Below are 18971 nucleotides of genomic sequence, written 5' to 3' on the forward strand. Positions count from 1 at the left end.
CTTCTTGCCATTTAATAAACCAGGATGCTTCAGAGCTGGACATGGAGCATCAAGATAGGATATAGAATCCGCAAATTAAATTTTCGCTGCAATCGGATTTTTTGATGAAGCCACGTTAGGGAAGCGCGCTCGTGAAAACTACCCAGCTCGAGCCCTCAGGCCGTCCCTCACCCGTGTCATCTCCTTGGCATGGCTCAGCCTTTGGTTTGGAGCTGGAAGGAATTCAATAAAGCAAGATATATTGTTATGGTTTATTACGTCAATGTGTGTGTGTGTAGGAGTCACTTAGGAAGCAGACAGTCAGCTCTTCAATGCTATCCTCCTCTGTTTTGTCAAGGTTCTAAATGAAGCGTCATCTAGTACTCAAGGGGCCGTATTTCAAGAGTTCCGAGAAGTGCCACCTTCCCCCCTTTTGTAGAATAACAGGAAAAGACGTGCTTTCAGCACAAACAATCCATTCAGCTTTCCAACCTTGGATCAAGTGAAATGTTTGTTTCTGTGAGTGTATTTTTCCAGAGCCACGTTAGAAGAGAGATAAGGATTTGGGGCAACCCTCACCCCGCACCTGGCCTGCTGAAGTAGTCTGCACAGGTCCTCCTGTCGCCCCAGCCCCCAGGTTCTGCTTTAAGGGAGGTGACCTTGAGGTCACAGTTGGACTTGTGTGCGCTCCCCTTCTCTCTGCCCAGCCACCCCTCCCGTCTTGTCTTTTGTCTTCGAAATGCTGTCCGTGTTTCCTGGCAGAAAAACGATTCCTTTGCCTCTTCAAGAGAGACCCGCACTCTTGGCATCTCTGTATTTGCACCTCTCTGTTGTAGGATGTAGCCTAATGTCTCTGTGCCAACACCACCCCTTGCCCAGTGCAGCGCCGGCCCCCGCCTGTGCGTTCGAGTGGCGGGCCCGGCTCCTTGAGTTGGCTGCCAAGAGCTTGAGGTGCAACTCTTGGGCATGACTGTAATTTCCTTTCTGTCTGGTCCGTTCCTCTTGGTCTGCATTTCCCCCACCGTGGAACGTGTCTGATCCGGGGGTGGCCTCTGGTGGCACGCAGACCTGGCGTGGGATGGTGCAGCACCATGCCGTGCAGAACCTACTCCTTTTCCGTCCCTGTTCTGAGCCCCCCGATTATGTCCAGGAGTTTGTCACCGTTTGGGGCTGGTACGTCTTCCGCACCTCTTAAGTACCTGCCAACCTCCCCTTTTTAACAAAGAGAGCAGGTCTCAGACCATGATGAGTAGTAGCTAGTCAAGTCTTTGGCTAAAATGTAAAAACATTGTCTTTTTGTTTTGCTCAGTGACTGTCCCTGTTGCGGCAATGCGGATTTCCCCTTTACAAACGGTGATAGAACATGTTTTAATATGTGGATTTAAGTTCCGTTTACAGAGGACTCTGCAGTAGGTGAGGAGTCAGGCAGCACCAGTCATGGCAGAAATCACGGAGATGGACCACGGCCACCGAGCATGGGGCGGCCCCGCGCGGAGGCGCCTTCCCAGATGAGCGACTCCACCGACAGCCTGCCCCTTTCTGCATTCCAGGCATGGATCCTGAGAAACTCGAGCAAATCCAGCTCCCAGTGCCCGGTGCGGCCGAGAAGACCACCTACAACCATCTCCTGGCTGAGAGACTCATCAGGATCATGAACAACGCGGCCCAGCCAGGTGCCTGGGGTGTGGCTGCTCACAGGGGCAGTGGAGGTAGAGGGACCAGGCCCCCGGACCGTGCACCAGGAGTCCTGGGTTCTAGACCTGGCCTTTCTGGGAATGCAGGCTGGTCTCAGCCACTCCCTGGGCCGTGCATACCCTGGGCCACCCATACTGTCCTGTCCAGCCGCGTCTTCACCTGGGGGTCTCCTCCTCTTTCCTCCCCTGTGGTGTTTGTGCTGGACCCTGTCTTTCCTCTCTTTCCACACCCAGCCCTTCTTTTGCCAGTGTTGCCAGTGTCTCCAGCCTTCCTCTTGGGGGTGGCCAAGGTCACATCTGAGTGTGAACCAGGCTGAGAGTGCATGTGAGGGAAGTCTGGAAGGTTCGAATCGGGGGCTCTTGAGAGTACAAGACATGCCTAGTGTCTGGCACTTGTCATCCCAGTTCTGAGGTTTTGGCTGAGGATCTGCCGCCATGGTAAGGGCTAGAAACAGCAGGTGGAATGATCTAGTACAGTGGTTTTAAGTGGGATCGACTTTGCCCCCTGGGGGACATTTGGCAACGTCCAGAGACATTTTTGGTTGTCACAGCTTGAGGAGAGGTGCTGTTGGCATCTAGGGGCCAGGGATGCTGCTGAACATCCTTAGCGCACAGGATGGCCTCCAATGACAGAGGATCATCTGACCCAAAACATTGGCTGAGCTTGAGAAACCCTGATGGCAAGGCCAGTTCTCTGTAGAGGCAGGAGAGAGAGGCCATCAGGGTGTGAGTGAGAGCACAGAAATGGGCCTGACGGAGATGCGGCCTGGTTGAGAGAGAACCCCTGAGCTATACAGTAGGAACAGTGTGGGGATGAGCCCAGGTCAGGCTCAGGAGAAGGGCAGGGGTGGAGGTTGTGGTCGTAGGCCAGGACTTCAGAGGTCACAGGGCGTGGGCTCCGCCAAGCAGCCAAAAGCCCAATGGGACTTTGGGGAGAGAGTACAGAGGCTTGGGGAATGGGGTCCATGGACAAATGTTTATCGAGTGCCAGCTGCTGTGTGCAAATGACGAGGGTACAGGAGGTGCAGGACAGATGTGGCTCCTGCCTTCCAGGAGCCACAGCTGGGGGTCTGTGAAGTCCCAGGGGTCTGGGCCTCCATGTGGAGATAGAATCTAGAGCTCATGGGGGTCAGGACCAGAGCTGACATTGTGGGACTCACTCACAGACATGTGGGTGATCTTTAAAGCCACAGGAGAAAAGAGAGGTATGTTGGGACCAAGCCCTGTGCCGCTACAAGTGTCTCGAGGTGACAGAGTGGGAGCCAGCGTGGGACCCTGAACCGGGTCCCACACGGACGAGGGGCAGCAAGAGAGACAGGTGTGGCTCAGGACCAAGGGCACTCAGTGGGGTCAGTTTTCTACTGAGAGGTCTAGCGCAGGGAGCAGAGTTCATCCCTGAGGATGGTGGCTGAGGGGGCAGTTGGCAGGGGCTATCTGAGCAGATGTGGCTCGGTGGTCAGGGAAGGTAGGGTATGGCCCGGATGTTAGCGAGGAGCCTCCAGGGTGGGGAGGGACAGCCAGCCCCTTGAGGGGGCCAGTGGGAGGAAGTCAGCACCTGGCAGGAGCTTGCAAAGGAAGGAGGGTCTGGTTGGAAGATCACACTCCCCTTCCCTGGAGGCAGCAGCAGTGGGGCAGTGGCTGGGCCAGTGGCTGGGCCAGTGGGGTTCCGTGGAGGGGCAGGCAAGAGTGAGACCGTGCCCTAGAGAGCTGGAGGTGGGAGGCGGGTGGGCGCGGCCAGTAGGGCGGCCGTACAGAAGCCATGTTCGTGCTGGGTCGATGGGGCTAGAGAGTGAGACAGAGCCACGGAGTTGAGACCAAGCAGCCTTTCCCAGTGAACGCTTCTCTCTTCTCCCGTTCCCCACCAGATGGGTGAAGCAGGAAGGGGTGGGCAGGGAGGTGTGCGGTGGTACGTCTGCCTTGAGTTTTTCCCAGTACCTGGTCCTGACGTCTGGGGTTTCCAGGGCCTCAGGGCTGTGGCCTGGAGACTTCTTCCTCCCCTCGCCCCTCCTCCACATTGAGACATCTCCCCAGAAAGGTGCTTAAAGACCCAATGAGCATGGGGCGCCTGGGTGGCTCAGTTGGTTGGGCGACTGCCTTCAGCTCAGGTCATGATCCCAGGGTCCTGGGATCGAGCCCCGCATAGGGCTCCCTGCTCGGCGGGAGGCCTGCTTCTCCCTCTGCCCCTCACCCTGCTTGTGTTCCCTCTCTCGCTGTGTCTGTCAAATAAATAAATAAAATCTTAAAAAAAAAAAAAAAGACCCAATGAGCAGTTTGCCTAAGAGCAGGTTGCCCTCCTGTCAGGCGGCCACAGATGCTTCTAGGAGCAGTGCCCGACGTGGGTCTTGGCATTCAGAGCACCTGGAGTCCTAGGGTGAGACTTTGGACTTTCCTGAACCTCAGTCTTCAGAGCACCCACCGCAATGGGTTTTTCCAGAGACTCCTGGCAGGAGGGTCTGTAACGTGTCCAGCACCGTGCCTGGCTCACAGTAGCGTAGCAGGTGGGTTGCCGTCAACAGAAACCCGACTGAGGCTGAAACAATACAAACAAACTATTGGCTTGTGTAACTTGAAGTCTTTTGGAGCCTGGCTTCAGACACAGCTGGAAACAGAAATTCAATGTTTTCAGGACTATTTTTGGACTCTCCCACTTTGTGTGTTAGCAGGATAACTACCAGCTGCAGCTCCAGCCATCCCTTTCCCTTCCGGGGTTTGGGCCTTGCTGTAGGAGACATACTCTGGGCAGTCTGATGGGAAGGGTGGACTTGGACGCAAGATGGAAAACGCAGGCAAGGGTGCAGAGGTGGCCAATGTGGATTATAAGGCTTGTGCTGCTCAGGGCGCTTCAGGGCCCCGACACGGTTCCTGTCCTGCCCTCAGACCAGCACAAGGAGACCTTCTCTTGCACAGTGGTCCCAGCATGTTGTGGAATTGAGCCTTATTGGCTCTGACCGGCCCCCCTTGCCTGTCCCCTCCCCAGTCACTGTGACCGGAGGAATAGAGCACCCTGACCAGCCTGGGTGATGTGCCCCTCCCTGGGACAGAGCAAAGGGACTGGCCCCACCCAAATTAGAGACCCAAGAGTGGGGTTGGTGATTCTCCAAAGGAAAGAGTGGTGCTTGCTCCTGAAAAGGGGAGGGAACCGAGCCAAGGAAAGTAACCACAGACGGCCACTTTCACCGCCTTCAGGAATAATTAGTAATAATCTTTTTCCTGCCTCCTTTCCACTTGATAAAGGGAGTGCAGGGGAGTATTTGGTGTGGGTGTTTTGGATGGAACATTTTATTGTAATTGGGAAGGGGTTGGCATGTGAGTTCCCTCTGTGTCCCCACTGGATGTCAAGGGCCGTCAGCTGACCTGTTAACCTCAAAGTGGGCAAGGCAAGAAACTGCGTTTAAGGCCTTCCCACCAGGCTGTGCGAGGCTGACCCTGCTTTCCCCTGCAGATGGGAAGATCCGGTTGGCGACGCTGGAGCTGAGCTGCCTACTCCTAAAGCAGCAAGTGGTGACCAGCATGGGCTGCATCATAAAGGATGTGCACCTTGCCTGCCTGGAGGTGAGGGCCCCCTCCCACCGCCTGGGTTCCGCGGGAGGCCGTGCGTGGGAAGGAAACTGCTGGATTCAGATGGGAGCCCCGGTCCTGGGGTCTGCAGCACCGGCGAGAAGCAGGGCCTAACAGCCCTGATCCCCCACTGCAACCCCCTTGTTCCGGTGGAATTACCATTCTTCTGAGATTGGCTCGATGAGCCCTCTTAATTAGTGAATTTCAGTAATTTCTGTGACAGCTTTTGGCCCTGTATTTGTCAACCAGAATTTTAATATTTTCCTTTATGTATTAGAAAAATGTTACACATATCCAAACACATGCATGCTGCATGCTTTTTATGTTTTTATAGTGCTAATATCTGTATTCATTGTTTTTTAGTTTTTATTGTTTTCCCCCTTATTTTTCATGTTTATTTGAGAAAATTTAGAAAGTACAAAGGCAAAAAAGAACAGCTATAGTTGACGCTTTGGCGTGTGTCTTTCCAGATACCCACACACAGACACATTTATGAGTCACCATGGCCATGTTTTATAACCCGCTTCCCCCACCTAACTGTATGTTAACAACTTTCCAGAATCCCCTCTCTTTTGCCCATTTTTATTTTAAGCTAGCCTGCCCGCCCGCCCTCCCTCCCTCCTTCCCTCCCTATTACAAACCACTCTGTTGATTTAAGGATATGAGCCCAGCCTCTCATCTGCTTGATATGCACTCAGATTTTGGAATTGGTAACTTACCCAACTCACTGGCCGCCTTCCCATCTTCCCTCTTTCAACAGGGCGCAAGAGAAGAAAGCGTTCACCTAGCGCGGCATTTTTATAAGGTAAGTGGCCAGAGCGCAGGGGAAGGCAGTGTGGTGTGCATCACAGACACAAGATTGTAGTATCTAGGCGTGCGCACATACCTATCACAAGTCTGTGGTGACTTCTTGTACCCGTGCGTACTAAGCACGCGCCATGTCAAACCCCCGAGCAGCGGGCCCTGCGCTCTTCTTAGCGGTACCCCTTCTGAGGACTCACCCCTAGTCTGTGACAGTTTGTTTATCAATGATATATGAATTTGTTTACTGATGAATCTACATATAAATGTGAATTACATGCATGCACGGGACTATTACATATGTAAATTAATATATGCATGAGGTATGTATGTTTTCCATATAAAATAACTTTTGAATTACTTATGAATTTTATGCATGTATGTCATTTACAGACATGTATGCCAAGACACCTCATACAGGCTTCTAAACCTTTATCATTAAGTTCAGTGAGATTTGTAAAGGGCCACCAGGACTCTGAGTCACCGGGGAATTTGTACATGTCCTCTTCAGATTCCAGATGGTTAGTTTTGAAATATCTCACTGTGATGGTTTTGTTTTGCTCTATATCTAAAGCGTGATATATTCTTAGGGAAGCACATCATCTGTCAGCAGGAGATGGATTAATCCACATTCACACTGGCCCTGTAGCTCCCCAAGTTTTTGACCTCCACGTCAGATCTCCCCAGGTCCACTTAGCCAGGGTTTCCCATGGTCATTTGGCTGATACAGAGAACCTCTCTGGAGGAGGAAAGGTGTCGGCGCTGCCATCTTCTTGTTGTTCACCTGCTTTCATTATCTGTAGTCTCTACAAACTGCCGTGAATCATAGGCACATATGCAGCAGATCCCTTTTCTTTGCAGGAAGCTTTTTAAGCCACTGCCCATTATTGTCGGTGTCCTTTGAGAGAAAGCGAGGTCTTATAATCTGGAAATCCACCTCGCCAGGCGCAGACGACCCCATGCAGCTGCAACATGGTGGACATGCCCAGATGAGGGTGGACCACTGTGGGCCCCCAGCGTGGGGGAGGAGATCCTAGGCTCCCATAGGCCATCCCGAGGGGCTTGGCCTCTGAGTGAGGATACAAGTCCTCAGCAAAGCCCAGAAGAGAGTGGGAGCCTCACGGCTGCATTAGTCATCTTTGGGTCTCTTTCCAGGATAATGGCTCTTCGTTTGTTTCCCCCCCTAGAAAGCTTTTGCATTGCAAAGTCAGAAAGACAGAGATATATAGGTAGGCATTTTCCCAGAGGGTATATCTTTAGCCAAAAGAGAGCTATATTTGAATTGTAGCTCTTCTCCCTACCCAGATTGTTTATTTGTCCTATAAGTGTTATACCCTAAGTATAATATCTCAGAAGCTTTTGGACGTTCTCAGGATTGTGATTTTTGTGGTTCTTACGTGGTTCTTACGCCATGCAAGAGTATTCAAGTTTCAACTGGAAAAATATATAAAGGACTTGCTCCTTTTCCCATCCTGACCGTGTGTGTGTGTGTGTGTGTGTGAGAGAGAGAGAGAGAGAGAGAGAGAGAGAGAGAGAGATTCAGGACTTAGGAGTGAGACAGGACAGTTTGAATAGTCATGATGCATTCAGCTGAATCTCCACTCCCCTCCCTAGCTGTGCTTCATCTGAGGGTGACCATAATGACCATGAGTGCTAGCATTTACCAGCCCCGACTGAGTGGCAGGCTCTGTGGTCAGCACTTTACTCGGGTTAACTCCTGTCATCCTCGCAGTGACCTGCATAGACATGGGCTGTCATTCCAGTCTTGCAGCGAACCAGAGAGAGGCTCTGAGAGGTAAAGCTGGGATTGGGCCCCTGGTTTGCGTGTCTCAGAGCCAGAGTCTTACCCACCACCGCCCTGCAGAACTGCAGAGCCTTACAGGTGTGCCTCAGAAATGACTGGAACAAGCTGTGTAATTTTAGTGTTAAGTATGCTTATACGCTTCCTTTCTGAGGCGTGGAGCCTCATAGATTTAAAATGGCACCTGAACCAGGCTTCCCATTTCTCCAACCCTTCTCAACACATAGATGATGTGAAACACTCGCAATTTCACCCGCTTTTATAGTTTAATTATATATGGTGTTACTTTTGTTGTCATTTTAATTAGCTGCCTTGACAGAAGGAATCTAACTGCACATGCTTAAAAAAAAAAAGAGAAACATTGAGAGGTGGAATATGATATTTGGGCTTTCATTTGAGCGTGTGTGTTCGTGTTCACGTGTGTGTCTTACTTCCTGGTGATTTACAAGAACTCACTGATGAGAACCAGATGGCCCCAACAGCCATGAACTGGAGTTTATAATAATTTGGTGTTTATGGAAAAAAATATGCATAATCTCTCTCCCTTCCTCTTTTAGGGAGAAGAAATTTTCTTGGACATGTTTGAAGATGAGTACAGGAGCATGACAGTAAGTGAGGGGCCAGGACGCACTTGGTTGCCTGCACGGCTCATCCGGTGAAACTGAGAGAAAGCTGTCTAACTGGGGCCTTTCTGACCGAGATTGGTGGGGAAGTGAATTGGAAATGGTGCCTTTTGATCCCCGCCACTGGTGAAATTTCAGATGACCCCCACTTCCCCTTTGTGGGCTGTGCCATAGATGGGTCGGAAAGATTCACTTTGATACGAATAATCTTTGAGGACTCGTGCCTTGTCAGGAGTGGAGAGCACGTTGTATGTGTTCATCCTGTTACTGCCCCTGTCAACCTGATGGGAGGGGCTGCTAGCATAGACTCCTATCACCCCGATCAGGAGGCAAGGATCAGAGGTCGAGTGAGGCCCCATGCCTGTCCAGCCAGGGAGGTGCAGAGCCAGGATTCCAAAGCACAGCAGTTTGCCTCCAGTGCCCTGCCCTTCTTTGCTGTGCCACCGGAATGTTCCAGCGTGTTGCTTATCCTTGAATCCACAGCACTGGCCCAGAGTCTGCCCTGTTTCCCTCTGTCCATCAGGCATAAGTCATGGGAAAAGATGGGTTTAGAAGATTTGCAGCTTTCTCTGTTTTGTTCATTTCTGTGCATCCCTATCGTCTGACCCTTAGTTGGCACTCTGTAAATAGATGATAAATGTCCTTTTCATGGACATTGCTCATCAAAGAGTGAGGGCGCCTAGGTGGCTCAGTCGGTTAAGCGTCTGCCTTTGGCTCAGGGCATGATCCCAGGGTTCTGGGATCGGGCTTCCTGCTCCTTGGGGAGCCTGCTTCTCCCTCTGCCTCTCTCTCTCTGTCTCTCATGAATAAATAGGTAAAATCTTAAAAAAAAAAAAAAAATGAAGTGATTCCAGAAGTTTATAGTAAACCTAAGTGTCTAAAGTGTCGCAAAGACAAAAGCAGCTTGCTTTAAGTGTCTCCTGGCTCCTAAGCCCATCTCACCGGGTAGGGACTGCTGGGCCCTTACCACATCCTCGCCCTCGGCACTTCCAAGGCCTCTGCAGAGCCTATTCCAGGGAAAATTGTAAACTGGCATAGATCATCTCCAGAAATACCCCAGTAGCGCCCAAGGCCTCCTGGTGAGGTACAGGCTGCTCGGATGTGCCTCACACCTGGCGATGGCCGCTGCTCCCCGTTATTACCCCCGCCCCTGGAAGGCTGTCTCGGACTTCTACTCTTTGGACCGGTAGTTAGAGTGGAGTGGATTTGGGGCTTAGCTACCATTTCATCTTGCCTCTGTGATGTCCCCTTCTGCAATGTAATTCTCCACAGTTTGGATTCCTGTTGGAAACGTTAAGTCTCCTATGTCGCTTGACGGTGTGGAAAAGCTCAGGCTCCTAAACCCCTGCTCAGTTTCTGCCTTTTTTTTTTTTTTTTTTTTTAAGATTTTATTTATTTATTTGACAGAGAGAGAGAGAAAGCACAAGTAGGCAGAGAGGCAGGCAGAGGGAGAGGGAGAAGCAGGCTCTCCACTGAGCAGGGAGCCCGATATGGGGCTCAATCCCAGGACTCCGGGATCACGACCCAAGCCGAAGGCAGCCGCTCAACCGACTGAGCCACCCAGGCGCCCCTGCCTTTTTTTTTAAGATTTTATTTATTTATTTATTTATTTGAAAGAGAGTGAGAACACACGGTGTGTGTGTGAGCAGGGGGAGAAGCAGAGAGGGAGTGGCCAAGGGAGAGGGAGGGAGTCTCAAGCAGACTCCCCGCTGAGCTTGATGCAGGGCGGGATCCCATAACCCTGAGATCATGACCTGAGCCAAAACCAAGAGTGTGACACTTAACCAACTGAGCCGCCCAGGCGCCCCTCTGCTGTTGTTACTAACTGCGTGACCTTCAGTGGGTTGCTTACATTCTGCGCCTTCATTTTTTCCATCTGTAAGATGGGGCCCAAACCATGCGCCTGGGTCTGAAGTACCTAGGAGGCGCCTCCTGTGGGGTGTGCGCACAAGGAATATCTGCTTCCTCCCCCTCCTGCCATGGGGAGCTTCTGGGGCTGTGCTTGTGTGTCTTGTCCCATGTTTACTGTGTGGTCTGCACAGGGCCTGGCCCCCTAGAGAAATAGAGAGGGGACACATCCCCAGCCCCCATACCTGAAAGTCAGTCCTGAGGTCGGACTCGAGGAAAGCAGCCGCTGAGCTAAATGAAGTGGAGATAGGCCCTTGGGTGCTCATGGAGACCCCTGCACTGAAGCCATGCCTTCATGTTAGACCCTTGTTCACTTCTCTTATCACCTCCTATTTAGCGCAGAGGTGTAATGAGTGCAACAGAAGCCGTCGGCACTGCTCACCGGGAAGGTGGTGGAGGGAGGTGGGGCAGAGCGGAGGGGGGCTGCTAGGGAACGGTGGGCAGGCTGGAAGGCAATGCCAAGGGCGGCCCCGGGGTGGGACTCAGGGCTCTGCCACCCGGTCCTGGGATAAAGGGGCTCAGGATGGGGGACCCCAGGCCTTTGGGGGGTGGCTAAAAGAAAAAGACAAGCAGCACAAACTAAGTGTCTCCTTGGCTCCCTAGCGCAGACAGCTGGGCCTTCACCACAACTGCCCCATGTGGTCAGCTATATGTTCCAGGAGAGGGAGAGAGTGTAATATGATTAAGGCCCACTTTCTGAAAAATAAAAACCCAAAAAGACACACAAAAAAGCATGTGATGCTTGGAGGAGTAAAGTTAATTCTGTAGGAAATGTACCCTGTGAAATGTCATTCCTTTATGATGTCAGGGAAATGAAGTGTCCGTGTCCAACAACATGTGCACATTCAATGTCCGTACTGATGCAGCAGAGTTCCAGGAGGGGAGGTGTCAATACCACGTCGTTGTAATCAGAGAAGGCTTCCCGGAGGTGGTGTGGAAGCAGACAGACAGTGTGCTCCCTTGTGGCCCAGGGGCTGTGGGCATACGCCCTTCCTCTGAGGTCAGTGTCCCCCTCTGTAATAAGGAACAGCATCAACATCGCTGTCTAGCAGGAGGTGAGCCCTGCAGGCGCCTGGCACTTAGTAGATGCTCAGTAAGTGACTTTGTTGTATGATCCCAGGTAAAGACAGCAAGGTGGTGAGGAAGGAAGGGGATGGTGGTCATGTGGCAGGAGTCACGGGGTCTGGAGCAGGGCAGGCCTGGGTCTGCGTCTTAGTTCTGCCACCTGCCGGCTGAGTCTCCGTTTTCTCATGAGCAGATCAGGAAACATCCCTTCTGGAGTCTTTGGGAGGATTAAGGAGGATCACGCACGCAAAGCCTGTAGGTCAGCGCCTGCCCACAGTCTGTAGCCCACTCTAGATAAACGATAACTGAGAGCTGCCATCACTAGTCTGCTGTCGTCATTCTTGACAGCACAAAGGGAGGGAGGCGGGCTGTGGTCAGGGACCCACTCCCTGCCGGGTGGAGGGGCATGAGCCGGAGGGGCATGAGCCGGTGGGAGAGCGCAGCTTTTCACAGCACGGAGGCAGCTTCCCAGGAGTGTCTGAGCTATCACTTCAAGGGAAGGAAAGGTCTGTGTCTTGGGAAACAACGGCTCACATCTCGCACGCCTGGCTGCCTTGAGACCTCATGCCAGCCCTAATGTGGGCTTGCTTTACTCACTAGCTGTGCGCAGGTACAGGCGAGGGGCCTGGGTAACCTGCCCCATGCTCTTCCTCCCTTCGGTGAGGTTTCCTACAATGTCTCTCCTTCTAGATGAAGCCCATGAATGTGGAGTATCTCATGATGGACGCCTCCATCCTGCTGCCCCCGACGGGCACGCCACTGACCGGCATTGACTTTGTAAAGCGGCTGCCGTGCGGCGATGTGGAGAAGACCCGGCGGGTGAGTAAGTGCGGGCGGGACCCCCCTCTCCCTGGGCTGCCAGCTGACCAGGTCAAGAGCCCGCCTTCCAACCCACTTCTGGACAGGGGGCGGATGACACCCCCCTGGCGCCCTGCCACCGGGAGGAACTTCCCAAGGCCAGCTGCCCTTGGCTAAAACAGGATTGAGATTCCCCTGTGTGAGGGCCAGGCAGGCTGCCTTGGCTGGTGCAGAGCAGGGCCCCAGCCCCAGGCTCTGGGGGGGACACCTCTGGGCTGCTGCCAGGCACCTGGGGGAGTGAGCCGAGAACAGGCAGTGCAGGTGAGGCCCTGGTGTGAAATCCTCTCCCAGGGAGGCTCGGGACCCCTGGAGATGGAGCAGTGGTGTGCTGATAAGGTATCTGAGGGATCTGGGTGCGAGGCACACACAAATGAGATTGTGACTCTTGCCAGTCCGCTCCCACGTGTGAAAAGCAGAGGAGTTCTCAGAACCCTGCTGGAGTGTGCGTCCCTTATCAGCACTTTTTCTGAAGCAGTCTCACAGGGCTGTTCACAGTATTTTATCTCTCGCGTAAGATCAGTTTCTTTCTTAGAAAGCACCATCACCTCTTCCTAGAAAATCATTCCCTGGAGACATGAAGGGATAAATTCGATGAGCTCCTTGCCCTCTTCTTCTCAGCTAATCCCCGTTCTAACCAGAGCGGCAGAGGTGTTAATTTTGGGATTTTGAGAAGCAGGAGTGACCTGCTGGATCTGCCTCAAACAGGAGGATTCCGTGGCCTTCCTCTACCCAGGCGATGATTTGGCCTCGGAGGCCTGGGGTGGAGGGGGATGCAGAGGAAGTCCGACCTGTATGTTTTAAGTCAGCGCACATTCCCTGCTGTCTGACCAAACCCGCAGACCTCACCACAGGACCCACCCTGTCTGAGCCAGTGACACCCGCCTTCCTCGTGCTCCCAGCCAGCCCTGCAGGCCCCGTGGCCGGGCACACGAGCATGTTTGTGGGTGGCACTGTTTGCACTGGGCATCACTGGCCCCAGCTTCACCACAGGCCTGGTTTTGACAAACATGGGTTGTGTTGGCGACTCCTTCACGGGCGGGCATGCTCACCTGTAGCCTTTGGTTGGCCTCGGAAATGTTCCGTGGCGAGGCTAGAGCGAAGGTCCTGTCCCCGAGGCCCACCTCGTCCCCTGAGCCAGAGGTCCGGAAGGCTGTGAATGGGGAGAGCTGCTGCTCTGGGTTGCCCTCTGCCTTCTTTTTGGTCCCTGGGCCCCCAGTTTTCTCAACACTTAGATGAGCTCCTCTTTGATACCAAGTGAGTCATTCCCATCAGTCCTTTATGTGAACCTCCTCATGTAATTCTACAACCGTCCTAAGAAGTTGGCATTATATGAACCCGTCTTGCAGAGGAAGAAACTGAGGCATGATGAGGTCAGGTGATTGGCTCGTAGTCCCCCAGCTCATAAGTAGCAGAGCCAGGACTCCCTGCAGGCAGTGTGACCTGCTTCCCACCACTCCCTTCATTGTATTTACTAGCCCTGCTTGGTGTCGGACAGCAGGGACCTAACATGTCTGTCCTCAAGGAGTCAGAGTCTAGAGGACAAGGTAGGAAAGGGAGCATTGCCAGTCTGTGCGTCTGAGGCTGTTGCTAAAGGAACATGGGGTCAGGCGCCTCCTCCTGCCTGGGGAGGGATGTAGAATGGGTGGCAGAGGGATAGGTTGGGCAGCCAGGAAAGGCAAAGGCCTGGACAGATGTGGCTCATTCCAGCACCTCCAAGGAGGGGACATGGCTGCAGCCCACAGTGAGGGAGGCTTTGTGGGAAGTGATGAGGCTGGAGGGGGCTGATCTCTGGGTCCTTAGAGCCCGTTGAGGACCTTGACCTTGTTAGCTACTTCCTGGCATCAGGCCCTGCTGGGTTGGGGCAGACGGTCCTGATCTACAGGAGAGGATGGGAAAAATTCAGGGCCAAGGCATATGGCAAAGGGAGGGTCGCTTGGGCTCTGGGGTTCCTTCTCCCGTCTCAAAGCAGCATGTACCTGCCTTGCCAGAGTCACTGCGGGGACTCAGTGAAGGGCAGAGCACAGAAAGCCAGTAAGAGTTCTCGAGGGTAGGGGTTCCCTTCTTCCCTTTGCCCCAGACATCTCACTTGGTTGTAAGTTCCAGGGTCGTGCTGCCCACCTCCCTTTCCCCAGATGAGATGCATGGCGCAACTGCTACGTGAAGCACAGAGACCTCCCAGGAATGCCTGGGCTTCCCTGGAGTCACTCGTTCAGCCTTTGTCTGACAAGTTTATACGATCAACCCTCAAGTCTCAGGGTCCCTGGGTTTAGAGCCAGGGAGAAGGTGGCAGAATATATAGAATAGCGCTGACCATCTCAAAGTGAAGCCATCTACCTTAGAGAAGCTTCCCTGACTTCAGGAATCAGTTTCTAAAGGGGGATTTTGACCACTCACCTCAGTCCAGTTCCTGTTTGAAGGCAGCTGTCTAGAATCATCTAGAAGCTTAGCTCCTTAGCCCATTTCAGACATCAGAACACAGCAGTGTGCTTTGAATTTGAGCTAAAGGAAGTGTATGGTTTAGCAAGCAATTGAGGGCTTATGTGGTTTGTTTCAAGTTCTTTGCTTGTATCCAAAGAACATTCCATTTCATCCTTTTGGATTCAAACATTTTCTTCTTCCCTTTTTTTTTTTTTTTCCACCAAGTAGACTTTTTTTAACTTTCAGGAGGCTGACACTTTTCAGAAATCCCACCTTTCGTTTTCCTTGAGGACTTGTTAAAGAAGTTCAAACAACCCTTACTAATACATCATTCCTAACCTGTAAAATAGTCATCCAATCACCAGAGAGCCACTGGATGCCTACTCGATGCCAGATGGTGCAGAAATGAACAGGGCCGAAGGGACAGTGAGTGCAGAATCCCCGAGATGCGAAAGAGTATAGCGTGTTCAAGGAGCAGGTGAAGAGCAGAGTGGAGGGGAGGGGACAGGACAGGAGGATGGCTAGGCCTTTCAGGCCATGGGGAGGCATCTGACACTGAAAGTCATGGTGTCCCTCTTGCATTTTGCAAATCACACTCTTTATTCTTTCATTCAACGTATTTGTTGTGCATTTTTCTAGGAGCCAGGCACTGTGCAAAATGCAAGAATAGACCGTGAATAAATAATATAAGACCAAAATAGCAAGAGTGCCACTGAGCCATGCCAGCTAATAAGGGGAATTCACGCTGAAATGAAGGTTTTAGGAACTACTGGGATCTGATGAGAACATGGAAGCAGAAGTGGGGACATGGGCTGGACCTATCCCGGGGGCAGCTGAGAGAAGCCGTTAAGAAAGAACACAGGCTCGTGGGACCAACCAGGGTTCAATCCCAGCTCCACTTGTGTGACATTGAGCAAGTTGCTTACCCTCTTTGAGCCTCAGTGCGTCCTGTCTCTCAGCTCCTGGCCAAAGTAGATAAGGTAGAGGGACTGCAAGGTGCCCGGCAGGCAGGAAGAGCTCAGGAAATGTTGGCTGAACAGGGGTGGAGCAGTCTAACGTCTCAGGAGGGAAAGAAAGTTTTTAGCCATCTACTGAAGCTTCAGCATAGAGAAGAGAGTTAGGGAGAGGAATTTCTGGTGAATCTCAAGATCTGAATGTAAGCCACTGGCCGTCTGTGATAATCTTGGAAGCCAGTATGAAATAAATATAGTCGCGTGAAATTTTATTTGTTCCTGACTTCTGTTCCTTGTTCCCACGTAAAACCACAAACAGTTTTTGTTTTTATCGCTATTGCCTGTAAGGAAATAGGATATTTTTCTTTATTCTTTGGATGCATATTACACATTAAAGCACATCTCATAGGGTTTCGAAAGGAGAGGGAAAGAATTTCCCGTGATTTCATCACCCTAAACAAAGAAAGCTTAGACGCTTTTCGTGTCTCCTCCCTGTCTTTGTGTTCAGTCACATCGTCTCATGCCGGTAGGAAGAGTGCATTGTGCTCTTCCTTCCAGTCTCTTCCTTCCCTCTCTCCCTTGTACAGTGAGAAGCTTTCTGTGCTGGGATGCGGTTTTAATTTCAGTCACATTTCTTACTGGTGCGTGAAAGTTTATCTGGCGACTTCTGCCATAACTTACTCAGGCATTTTCCTGCTGCTAGACATTCTGGTTGCTTCCAGTATTACATTATTTTCAACTAAACTGTCCTGAGCAGCTTCACGAATACAGGGTTTTCTTTCTTTTGGCTTATTTCTTTAGGAAAAGTTCCCAGAAGTAGAATTTCTGGTTCAGGGGGCACGGACATTTTCTGTGTGACGCTCCCCATATTGCCAAGGGGCTTTCAGGGCGGGGCGGGCCCACGTGACACTGCTTCGGCACCCTCTTAGGAGTGACTGGCTTTTCACAGCCACTTCCACGCCTGGTGGGCTCCTCATCTGGGTGACAGCCCCCCGAACTCCATGGCTTGCAAATGTGACAAGGGAAGCAGAGAGAGGGCTGGACCTGAGCTCTCGATTCAGGGTGCACCTCCAGGGAGGCCCCAAGATCAGGGCCGGTGGGTACTCCATTCCCAGAACTCGAGCCCGGGCCCAGGGAATTCACGTGACTCACTCGCCGAGTTCTGTTCGACCCTGAAGCCATCCTGCCCCACTGTAGTGGACTCCTCTCCCATGACCCCGCTTCCTTCCCCACGACCCTGCTGCAGAGCTTGCTCCCAGGTGCCTTAGAGCACACGGGATGAGCCTCTTTAACTTGAGCATGCTCAGCTGTCACCCCTTGCCAAAGCTGGTGTGTGCTTCCAGAGTCCGTCTTCCTGGCATTCTGTGGAAGCATCAGAAAGCAATAATTCCTTCTTCCTTTTTAATACTTTTTAAAGTGCATGTTTATTTGGCAAAGTAAAGAGAAGCATTCAATAAAAGCCTGGTTCCCCAGCCTTAAATCTTTTGAAGGCAAAGGCATGTGGCTGGAAGAACACAGACTTTGGAGTCCGGTTATTAGCTGAGTCACTGTGGGCAGGCTGCCTCACATCCCTGGGCTTTGGTTTCCGGTCTGTAAAATGGGAACCACGGAGGGTCGTTAAGAGGCTTCAGGGAGATGACACGGTCCAGCCCCGCCAGTACCTGGCAGGTCTCGGGTAAGCGGCGGGGGGGGGGGGGGGGGGGCTTACTGTTTAGGGGGCTGTGGGATGAATTTGAGGACCCTTATCCTGGTGTTTTACCTCTCTTTCGTGGATTCCCGAAGTTGTGGGGTTCGTCAGCGTGTTCTATATTCTTTATATTTTTATTGTTGTATTATTGTCATTATTTTTTGTATTTCTGGAAATATTTTCCATTTGTTGCTTCCAGAGCAAAAGCAAAAAGGTCTATACTAGGAGCCAAATTCCAAACTCCTTTTGTATTGGAAGGTTTCAGGTTCTCCGAGTGATGGTCTAAAAAAGCACACGTTCCTCTTTTTTCACTCCCCAGCAAGGGTCCTGCTTGATTACTTTGCCTTCAGAACCTTTGAGAGGAATGGATTTTTGACACTGAAATGAAGCATTCACTCAGCTTGGACCTGACCGATGGGCCTTTTTCCTCAATTCCGAGGCCATGATTCCTTACTTGAGAGCTCAGATGGCCATATAGTTCAAGGGGCCACCCGCATCTCAGGCTTTCTGCACTCGGGCTGGTGCACGCATGCGAGTGTCCTTGTGGGCTTGGTTAAGTGACACAAACATCAGACATTGGTGGTTCCAAGCCCAGCTCAGGCATCACGAGCAGCGTGAACTTGGATCGCTCTGTCCCTCCCAGTTCCGTTTCTTCTTGCGTAACAGCTTTACGTTGCAGTAAGGTGCACACGGTGCCTGGCGCACAGTTGGTGCTTAATAAATAAAAGCTGTTTTGATTTTTAAAAAAATGAAAAGGCACTTCCTTTTTTTCCTGATTGTTGCAAATGTCTTAGGAAGGCTGTACTTTAAAAAACTGGTAAGGACAATCAGATCAATACTAATGCCGCCATCCCTACTACCACCCCCATCATTATAATATAAAGGCTTATCTGTCTCTAATGCTTCTGGTGGACAAGGGGGAATACATGACCTCAGCATACATCCAGGAGGTAGGGTTGTTCTTCCAGTTTTCTCCATTAGGAGATGGAGGCAGTGGCTCAGGTTTCCTGCCAGGTCCAGGCCAAGGCTGGATTCGGGTTTAAATGTGCCAGTGGGCATCCTTGTTGCCTGGGTCAGCAGGAGTCCATGCAAGGCCTGCTCTTTGCAGGCAGGAACTTGCCCCCCCCCCCCCCGCTTTGTTTTGGGAGGCACCTTGTCATAGGAAGGGCGGTCTCCCCTCTCAGTGGGCCAGGCCTGTAGCCTCAGGACTGTAAACAAGAAGACCAAAAGTGGGCTGGAATTCATCGTTGTGTGGCTCACCAGTGGCGACAGTGGTTTGTCCCCATGCCCTCCCCTGTGCCCAGCTATCCAGTGGCTGGAGGAAAGGACGGCGGCCCCTTTACGGAACACATGCGGGCTGCTCCCCCCTCGCCCCCCCCCCTTATCTCAGAGCCTCCTAGCAGGCCTGCAGGGCAGGGACTACCACCCCATTTCACAGATGTGGAAATCGAAGCTCATGGAGGCCAGGGGCCTTGCCTGGTGTGTCCAACACAGGCCTCACGTGTCTGACTCCAGAGCTGCTTCCCTCAGGCGTGTGCCTCAGGTAGGCCCATCAGCTGTGTGTCGGGGAAGGTGGCATGGAGGTGGCCTCTCCCATGGGCTGTGCCTCCGCTTCCTAGACTCTTG

General features: G+C 52.1%; 1 protein-coding gene across 7 annotated transcripts in view; it reads left to right on the forward strand.

The window, feature by feature from the left end:
• Nucleotides 1-18971, forward strand: part of CLEC16A (C-type lectin domain containing 16A) — a 200864-nt gene that overhangs the window by 78933 nt on the left and 102960 nt on the right. For all 7 annotated transcript variants that reach the window (XM_035022276.1, XM_035022275.1, XM_035022279.1 and 4 more), the window contains exons 13-17: nt 1530-1652; nt 5116-5225; nt 5992-6036; nt 8391-8441; nt 12120-12248. In XM_035022276.1, the coding sequence (XP_034878167.1) occupies nt 1530-1652; nt 5116-5225; nt 5992-6036; nt 8391-8441; nt 12120-12248 (458 nt within the window). The remainder of the gene's footprint in view (nt 1-1529; nt 1653-5115; nt 5226-5991; nt 6037-8390; nt 8442-12119; nt 12249-18971) is intronic.

This window comes from Mirounga leonina, unplaced genomic scaffold, assembly GCF_011800145.1.
Source record: "Mirounga leonina isolate KUSES-001 unplaced genomic scaffold, KU_Mleo_1.0 Mir_175, whole genome shotgun sequence".
NCBI classification, from domain to species: Eukaryota; Metazoa; Chordata; class Mammalia; order Carnivora; family Phocidae; genus Mirounga; species Mirounga leonina.